The 10,482-nt window shown below is 39.6% G+C and overlaps 1 protein-coding gene across 1 annotated transcript in view; it reads left to right on the forward strand.

The window, feature by feature from the left end:
* LOC107727812 (ephrin type-B receptor 2) overlaps window positions 1-10,482 on the forward strand; it is a 143,230-nt gene that overhangs the window by 103,331 nt on the left and 29,417 nt on the right. The window contains exon 5 of the mRNA XM_016537810.1: window positions 533-868. Within this exon, the coding sequence (XP_016393296.1) occupies window positions 533-868 (336 nt within the window). The remainder of the gene's footprint in view (window positions 1-532; window positions 869-10,482) is intronic.

Consider the following 10,482-nt stretch of genomic DNA (forward strand, 5'->3'; position numbering starts at 1 on the left):
TGCGATGTTATCGTAATTTCAATTAGCATGATGGAAATACACAAGAAAATACACATGGAAATGCACACAGTACATAGTTTCACTGTATTATTTAGTCCCCTCCAAAGTTGACGGAGCCGTGGCTTAGTGGTAGTTCTGATTCATTTGGGCTGTGTTGGGGGTTCAAATCTGACTAACATTTCCATCCTTTTCTTACCTTCATTTATTTATCACTCCAATATCATCTCAATGAAAGTGTGAATTTTTATTTATTTATTTGTTTGTTTGTTTGTTTGTTTATTTAGTAAAAGCAGGATTTCAGGTTTGGATTTTTTTGTAGTTAATTTGAATTAAAAAGACACTTAGTTAAAAAAAATATATATCGCATATTCCAAATAATAATAAAAACATAAAATAAATACATTTAATTGAACTAATGTATTTATATATTAAACAAATACTATAAATAACTAATATTTAAAAAAAACAAACTGTAGTAGCTTTCAAGTCGCAAAAAAATTAATTTGTACATATTGTTTGTTTGTTTTTCCAGCTGTGTCCTCGGCTCCTCAAAACGTCATCTCCAGTGTGAACGAGACATCGCTGATGCTGGAGTGGAATCCTCCACGGGAAACTGGTGGTCGTGATGACGTTGTCTACAACATCATCTGCAAGAGCTGCGGAGGTGGCAGAGGGGGCTGCACGCGTTGTGGGGACAATGTTCAGTTCGTTCCACGCCAGCTGGGACTCACAGACACCCGGGTCTTCATAAGTGACCTGCTGGCCCACACCCAGTACACGTTTGAAGTCCAGGCTGTCAATGGAGTATCAGACCAGAGCCCTTACTCACCCCAATATGCATCAGTCAACATCACTACTAACCAGGCTGGTAAGTCCACACCTTCAGTAATTTTTTTATTTATTTTTTTTTAACCAGGTGGTTGCTTTGGTACAACAGAAATCTGTCATGTTGGATGTTCATATTCCTTTAACTCTTTCAAATTCACCTGTTCTTTTTTGTTAACCTGTTTGAACATAATAGCTGATCATGAATTTTAATTTAATTTATTACTTTTACTTTTTTATTTTTAGCTGTAGTTTAAGTGTGCCATGGTTTAGCTGTTTGACTTTATTTAGCTTTTTTTTGTTGCATTGCATTGCATTGCATTTTTTAGACAGAGAGTCAAGTTTAAAAGTTTCTAATTTCAAGTTTCTTCTTTCTTAAGAAACCTGTCTGATCAGAGTAGGTTGAATCTGAAACCAGCCTAATTATTTAGCGCTTCTTTAAGTTAGGTAAATCACTGACTAGTTATTTTAGAAAATTTCATATCTACCACATAACTATCCTAATGTTTTCATAGTTTATTTACGCTCACATTATTAGGCGGCCAGCTATTCTAAACTCACTGTGCAATAGAGAGTTAAACAGAATACTGTGTAACTCGCTTTGTTACCTCCTGATTACACTCTTTGGCTCACATGCCACCATGTCACCATGAGATTAGACATAATTCCCAAAAACTCAACGTGATGCACGTTGAATCGGACCCAAACCATAGTGGGACAGAGTATCCGGAGCCTAGGAGATCTCTCCAGCCAATGATGACTTTTAATGAAAAACAGCTTCTTGCTACTGATTAGACAAACCGTTTTTTCCCCCAGTCCTGAAGCAGTGGCCATGGCTGGGAGACATCTTACAATCAGACGCTGCCATTGCAAAGGCAACAGAAGACTGCTTTTTTTTTCCCACTCATGCCATTGTGGTTTAGATTACTGTGTTCCAATTATTTCAGAGGGGCTGCAGCATTGATTTGTACTTTAAGTGTCTGTATGAAATGTGCAGTTGATCGTGCCAGATCGGTACTGGGAGCTCTTAGGGGCTCAAACAGGGACAGCCATTATTTTATGTTCCTCATCCCTGCTGGCTACAGACAGATCATCAAACCCATCCCCGCTTTAGCCTAGTAAAGCTCCTTGTTCTAGTGTTTGACAGTTTTTTAATTGGTTGTGACACATCGCTAACATCAAAATGCAACAATTTTTCAACATTTGCATCACTAAGGGGAGGTTTTATCCAATCTGTTGTGCAAAAAGCATGTGGGAAGAGAGACAACATGCTAAATATTGTCACTGAAACTCGAGTTAGAAAACATGCATGTGCACAGCAGGTCTTAGAGGTCCAGGGCGGATTCAGACTCGCTCTCATAAACTGACAGGGGGATCCTGTAAAGACTTCAACTTTACATTCAGTCTCTCAACAGTTACACTTAGTGCACTTGAGACATTTAGGGTATGTGAAACTGCCATGAGAGCTGAATGATGAGGCTTTCACTGTGTCTTTGAACAAGAAATGACTGATCGGCTGAAATCAGAAGGATTGTTAGATTTGGTTCAACTGAGTCAGCTGAAAAGCATCTTTGAAACGAAAGCCAACTTTTTCCCCAAGCTTTATGGGTCCACATATTCTTGGAGAACTGCCGAGAATTTGTACCATTTTACCCAAACCTTAGATTTATGTTACATTACTGCTCATAAAATCATACTGGGGCTGCAATTAAAACTTAAAAGCCTTTGTTAAATATTTCAGTAATTGTATTTGTATTTTTCATTTAATTCAACCCCATTATTTTCATTCAGTCATTTTAGGCTTTTTTCTTCTATAGAGATACATTTATAAACATTTATTGCAGTGATTTTGAGAAACATTCTCATTGCTTGCAAAAGGAGTAACAGCCCTGGGTGGTGTACTTTGGTGCTTACATACTGGGTGGACTAGATTTCTGATCACCTATTAGACATTAATGTATAAATATGGGTGGTCATGTTATGCGATTTTAGCTTTGCGTTGTCAATACAGTAAATGTTGTGTTTGTACTAACAAGGAAGTTTTAGGTTGTGAAAATTACAATATATTTTCATAGAACATCAGGCAATTTTATCTCAGAAGATGAATGTGATTTCTTATTATATGACCTATTTGAGGTTTCTTTAACCAAAAATGTCTCAGGTTACGTATGTAACCCTAGTTCCTCGAGGGAACGAGACGCTGCGTCGAAAACGCTAGGGGAACGCCTTCTGCGACCCACGCTCTGAATCACATGTGAAATCAGTCCAATAGCTGAACGGGACGTCACGGCGGATGACGTCATGACCAGGAAGCTATAAAAGCACGTGCGGCGGAGCCAGCGTCAGCTTCTAGGAATGAAGCAAACGCCGGCAGGGATGCCGGAAGTATGGCACAGAGACGCAGCGTCTCGTTCCCTCGAGGAACTAGGGTTACATACGTAACCTGAGACGTTCCTCTTCAGGAACTCGAGCTGCGTCGAAAACGCTAGGGGAACGAGAATGCCCACGCCGCCAGACTTCCAAGTCTCTGCCTTGTGTGGAAGACTGCACAACTAGGGCGAGAGAACGGAAGAGCCGGGAGTGGCTCGCATGTCTGGTCATGACGTCATCCGCCGTGACGTCCCGTTCAGCTATTGGACTGATTTCACATGTGATTCAGAGCGTGGGTCGCAGAAGGCGTTCCCCTAGCGTTTTCGACGCAGCTCGAGTTCCTGAAGAGGAACAGTAGGTTAGCATGATAATTCTCTCTCTCTCTGATCTTAGAATTAAACATGCGGTTTTGCTATAGTTTAAGCAAGGATAGCATACAGTTGTTAGTTATTGATCTTCTGTGTAAACTGAAATCACAGCTACAGACAGAATTATATATAAGAATCAATAGAAAATAAAAATATGTACAGTACAAATATATAGTTAGAGAAACAAGTATAATAATTAAGCTGTCCCATGATAATAGCTGAGTATATGGCTCCTTTAGTACTTTTTACATAATGAATTACTATTGCTTTTATATAAATGTTTATAGAAAGATTGCTCCCCGTATGTTTTCACTCGGCAGTGCCCTGCTTTAACCTGTGCTTTCTTCATTCTGGGGTTCCTCCCTGCTGTTGGGACGTCCTACCCCCGCTCCGCCTGTCACTTTGGATTAGCAGCCCCGGACCTCCATCAGGGGGAGCTGTGAAAGTACTCACTCCAGCTCCCTGTTAGCGGACCGGGCCCCCTGGGACAGGGCACTAGGACTGAGGGGCCTGGGTCAGGCTGTCCGGGTCTTTAATTTCGTCTGGATTGGAGGGCTTTGGGGTTACATAAACATCTTGTCACCCCTCATTAGCAAAGGCGGCTTCGAGCTTCCCCCTTCTCGTTTTGTGCTCGCGGTGAGCGTTTTTGTCCGTATCCATGTGCAAGCATTAATTAGACACGTTTTTAAGCCTGGCTGCTGAAGAGGAGAGGTGTGTTCTGCAAGAGAAACAAACAAATAAGAAAATTAGAAGTGATTACCGTAAAAACCCGTATTTGTTTTCTTATCCGAGTGGCCCCCTTTTAGATCTTAGGCTTGACGATGAGATTTGTCGTCAATTAAAATTCCTATTTTTTTAATCTCTCCGCATTCTCTCTCTGTTCTCAGGCAATTGTTTTCAAGAAGTTTCTCCACAGCTTACGCTATCATCTTCACCTAGGCCTTTTCACACTGTCCGTCATGATCCCACACACAGTACAGTTGAAGCTTTACTCAAATGGCTAAAAGAACAGCAGACAAAGGGAGCAAAACTCTGAATGTTTGTACGCTGGACAGCCTTTAAAGCACGAGTTATACTTATGGGTGATACATCATGGGCTTAAACTGTCCTCATGCACACTTATTAAGGGATGAACAATTCATAAACACTGCTATTATGGGGAGAGTGTTATGATCTTGGCCTTGGAGAGTTATTTTCCAGATCTTGATGAATTATGACCAGACTGCCCGCTAAGTATCAGGTTGGTAGTGTTCTCTGCATTGACCCAGAATGTAGTTGTGAGTAAAGCTGCAAAAAGCTGGTATGGTTCACTTTCTTTGGCCATTTTTCACTGCTGAGGAATTTGTTTGTTTTTTTACAACGTTTTTATTATCTAGGCCAGTGGTTCTCAACCGGTGGGTCGTGACCCAAAAAGAGGATGTGATAGGGTTGTGAACATCAAAAACAATAAATTACTAACCATATAATTGCACGTAAGTTAAATATGCTTATCAACTTCTAAAAAAAGGAGAAAAACTCCCCATATTCTTTTGCAAATACATTTGTTGGTTGTTTACATTAAGTGTAAATAATTATACTGTAGATGCAAAGTGTAAATATAGAAATAAAATTTATTATTAATAATATGTAACATAGATGAGCAATGGTGGATGATCGCCAGATTACCTGTTGGCTATTTGCACTCAGTATGCATAAACGGTAGCAATAAAAAAATGTTTGTTTGTGAACACATTCATGGTAAACAATTTTAGTACTGTTAATTCACCACTTCACGTCTAGTGCATAATGTGGGCCATGGAGCAAAACCACTGATCCTGAAAAAAAGTTGACATTTTCAACTTAGACACTTTGTTCTGTAAAAAAGTGAGAACTTATTATATAACTTACATTATGGGCAGAATGAACTAGGTCATTGTAAAACTTTGTCAAGGGTCCTTTAACCTTTTAAAGACCCTCAAACTTTTTTTCATCAGAGGATCAAATGGCAGAAAAAAACTGCCAACCTCTTATTTCAATGGCTTTGAGTTTAATGGATGAAATTAAATTCAGTTTGAAGTAGCTTGAATGAGTATTACTGATAAAATTGAGCCCCCCCAAAAATAAATAGGATGTACTTAAGCCACACTTAAAATTATGGCCATGTTTAATTTCTGCATTCCTTTTGTCTTTTTTAAAACAGTATCTTGTTTTATCATTTACATATTTATTTATTGCTTTAAAGCAATGACCACTTGGTTTGATAATTTGTTGTAATGCAGTGATGTGCATACATTAAGTGGCTTAAGTGTCCTTATACAAATTAGTGTGATGATAATCAACAACAACAGCATAAGCAGCAATCTGGATCAGTGTCCCTCGGAGGTCTAAACAGAAACAGCATGCTTTGCCTTTATTAGTTTAGTGATTTGTCTTAATTATGGCACACCAGAAAGCTTCACAAGCCGTATTGAAGAAAGGCACAATGTTTTATTGAGACAATTTTACAGAGGCAAACTGGAATGAAGGCAAATTGTAATAGTGCTAGTCTGTGTCAGGCAGCTGGAGACACAAAGACAGCTTTTACCTTTCCCTTCTGCTTGGCTTTCCTCCCTTGTTCCCTGCAGCTCTGCATCAACAGGGCAAGCAAGGTTAATCAGTCATCAAGTAAACCCAAACTGACTCCAGGCCCTTCACTTTACTCTAACACACACACTTGAGACTGGCATATATCAGGGCAAGGATAGAAAATGTCCGCCTGGATGTCCCTCTCTCTGGAAGTTTTATTAGAGCAGTGTGTGACAGATCGCTTGCAATTTGTGATTTGCCTACTGTCGGGAAGCACTTGGGAAGTGCCACTCAAGGGGTCGTTTAACTTACCTCTCCCCATGAATGGAAATAGAGCCACATGGCTCAGTCAGCTTCACTCTATACATATTTCTGTTCTTCCCCATGAAGAGATGGATGAATGGAAACTGAAAAATCAACAATTCTGTCAGCGATGTTCACTAAGCACCATGTGCTTGAGCTTTACATCATTTGCCATGTCCTAAATTCATTGCAGCACTGTATTTTGCAACAGGGAGATTGTTTACTGATAGTTTTACAAATCAGCCAAATTTGGTATAGTTAACAAATTAACCATTTAAAATGTATTATGTTTTTAAAATAAATTCAAAAATAAATAAAATCAGTACACTTAGCATTTATTAATCTGAGTTAATGTTAATTGTTATTATTTTTAAATGTTAGATAACTTCTATAAATAAACCTTATTCTACATTAAAATGCTGTATAAAAAAGTTAATTGTTAGTTCATAATACTTGCATAAAATTGCATAACATGACCACCCATATACTTGCAAAGTTTTAACTTTTACATATAATTTACAGTTTTACTGTGTGGTACATTTCTTTTATGACACAAATTGATGAAAATATTTAATGTATTAATAGTCCATTCCTTAGTATTACAGATGGTCAGATTTTTTTTTTAAATAGATAGATAGATAGATAGATAGATAGATAGATGAAGCAAAGCTATATATCAGCTTTGCTTCACAGGAATAAATTATTTTTTAAAGTATATTTTAAAAAAAAAATGTTATTTTAAATTGCAAAAAATATTTCACAATTTCTTTTTTTTTTTGTATTATTGATCAAATAGATACAGCATTGATGAGCATAAGAAACTTGTTTAAAAAACATAAAACATCTTACTGATCCCAAACTTTTGAACGGCACTGTATATATTTCATTTTGCTTAGCATGTTTCCAGTCCAATGCACTGTTTGAGCGTAACAGTTGTTGCCCATCACGGCAAACTCCTGGCAACATTAGCTCCCGGCCATTAGCTTTCTGCGTGAGAGTCTGGCACACCCAGATAAACGGCCGACCCATATGCCGTTTTCATCTGCCAGCTCACTCCGTACTCTGTTGTGTCATTCAGCATTATACACTCCAGATACTGTTTGTTTATCCATTTCATTAGCCCAAGGTGAGCAGTACCACATGAGTCAGGCTTTGCTTAATACCTGAGGAAATGAATTGGTTCCTTATCAGATGGGGGAACCATTGTATGACTGAGTTACATTATGCAGAGTTGGGTCTGGTAATCTGGCTCGTGCTCTGTCGGGTGCCGGTGGAAGATTTATGACTTAATTATCTTCAGAATTGCTTTGGCAAACTCCTGTCAGGTAACCAGAGACAGTGATGCCACCGGCAGCCTCCCGAGAAAGTGGCGATACAGAGCTAGATGATTCTATTGCCACGTAATTGAGTAGTGCACTTTCGTATTTTACTGTCTTGACCTTATTGCTGAGAGACATCCATTTCGGTATTCAATATGTGCTCACCTCAATGAGGCTTTCAGATAAATGTAGATTGCCACCTGTAATGCCGAAGAGCAAGCCTGTGCTTTTTTTCCCCACCTCGGACATGAATCTTTCCCCGAGAAGGTTGCCCTTTTCATGCCGTGCTTCACAAATATAAAGCGGGTGGCCAGTGTGGGAGCACTGTGACAGAAGGTGGCAGAGAGGGCACATATGGAAGGTGCCAGGTGGGGTCAGGGGGCAGCTGGGCAGGAGACTCCACCGGACACCTGGAACACTGGCAAAGTCCAAAATCACAGCTCCCGTCCCGTCACATGCTGTTGCATACTAATCACATCAGGTGTCATTGGAGGAAAGTAAGGGCTGTTTCATTTGCATCAGCCAGGGAAAAGGCCTTCATAAGTATGCAGCGCAGTCTGCGGGAGCTGTTGACTATGCAGTGACCAGTGCATAAAATATCAATTTCATTACAGAAAAAACAATAATGTAAGTGCATATTGTTGTAAATGGGAAATCTTGCCAATTACTTAACGCTTTGATGCTTGAAAACATTTTACGCATGCAGTAAATACAATACAGCAAGGATTCTGTGTTTAAATCACTGTCATTTAAGGCCAATAATGTTTACAAAGAACAGTGTATTATTCTGTAATCATCCTGGATTAACTAAATATCACAGTGACAGGTGCAAAGGCTCAATTAGACATGTTGATTTATTGCTGGAATTGGAGAAGTTAATCGTGTTGTTCTGTAATGTTTAAAAAGACTGAGAAGCATAAACAAATGTCTAGTGTAATTCGTATGAAACTGCAGTTTGATATAACCCTGAAATTCATTGAGGCTTTAAAAATTACAACAAACCCCCTCTGCTTCGTTTTATTTATTTACTCTTTATTTCTACTCCTTGTGCATAGATTGCAAGGTCAAAACGTCACACTACCATCTGTTTTAGGTCATTAAAAACAAAACAAAAATATAATTATACTGATGTACATTCATGCCATGACATAGTATATAATATGCAAATGAAAATTATTGATTTGCTGGACAAAACAAAAATCAATATATGTATTCGATTCTGCAATTTGGTAAATAAAATTTGCATTTTTTTTTACACCAAGGTCCTATGCTAAAATCACGTACCGGCTTGGGCCCACATGATTATCTCACTGCTCTAAGTCTTGACCCAAATAAGTCATGGCAGGATAACAAAATCGTAAGAGCTAATATAATTTGTCCTCCTCTCTGTTAACAGAAAGAACAAGAGTTGAGCAGGTTCCTTTGTTTAGATGTGATGTGCCAACAGACCTCTGGTTGTCTGTGAAGCTCATCTGTCAGATGGCAGTCGATATACATCATACCCATTGACTATGCATCTATGCATAAAAAAAGGAATGCTAATGCACGTCATTGGACAGCTGCCATTTGCAGACTTGGCCGGGTTTTCTCTAAACACCAGAGTTCCTAGAGCATCGAAACTGTGCAGAGGGTTTCAGATTAGGCTCAAACTCTCTGTAAGTGTCTGCAATCTTCTGAAGTGCCCACTTTTGATTTAGCTTATGGTGTGTATATGAGTACATTAATGCTTCAATCTTTTCCAGTGCAGATGGTTTAAAGCTTGATGAACTGAAAAGGGGGTGTGCTGCTTTACGGCACTGGAAACTCTGCGGAGACATAAAACCCTCAATCCAATACAGATGGGAAATAGGGACGCCTGCCAGACGCACTGTTTCTCTCTGCATTTGTTTTTTTTTAGGAATCTAAAAGTTACATGCAAATGTAGCGGGTTCTTCCCCTCCTTTCTGGCTCTCTCTGGACGGGAGTCTTGTAAATAGGGGATACTCGCAGTGTACGCTCCTGCGCAGTAGAGATACAGCAGCTGCTGTCAGATTGTGCTGGGAAAAACTTGCCGTGGGGAAGTTTTACTGTAAAAGGTTCTGGGGAGTCGATGGGGGTGGATGAAATTTATAAGCACTGACCTGCAAGGGCTACTTCTACCAACCTTACCAAATCACTATGTCGCTCTTCCACACCACAACTCGGCTCCAAATGAGATCCACATGCCTTCCAAACCTATTATATAGACCCATAGTGAAGAGCCAATGGGATTGAGAGAACATTCCACATCAGTCAGAGCCTTTTATTTGATGATTAAGCCGAGCTTTTGGTTACACATTCTTTGCTCACTCACTGTTCACCCTGTCCCTAATTATCACTCATTACACACCTATTATTAAGAACTCAGAACTAAGTCTCAGATAATGCTTACTTGGACATAAAGCTGCAGTCCATAAGTTTTGCCTCTTTGTCGCCATCTCTGTTTGAAAACCTGGAATTGCAGCTGGCCGGGTGTAACGGGGCGACAGGGACGCGAGACGTGCGGATCCATTTACGAAGCTTTATTCATTAGAATGGTCAGGTGATGGTCAGGTGATGGTCAGACAATGGCAACAGGTATATTGAGGGCAAGACACAAGAGTAATCCGATAAACAGGCGTAGGTCGATCAACAGCGAACATAATCCAAAGGGCTTGACAAGAGGGGAAATCCAATAAAATGAGCAATAGTCCAGGCGAGGTGCAAACACAGTCCGAAACAGCAAGGCAAAGGGT

Source organism: Sinocyclocheilus rhinocerous, unplaced genomic scaffold, assembly GCF_001515625.1.
Source record: "Sinocyclocheilus rhinocerous isolate Xijiao unplaced genomic scaffold, SAMN03320098_v1.1 scaffold576, whole genome shotgun sequence".
Taxonomy (NCBI): Eukaryota; Metazoa; Chordata; class Actinopteri; order Cypriniformes; family Cyprinidae; genus Sinocyclocheilus; species Sinocyclocheilus rhinocerous.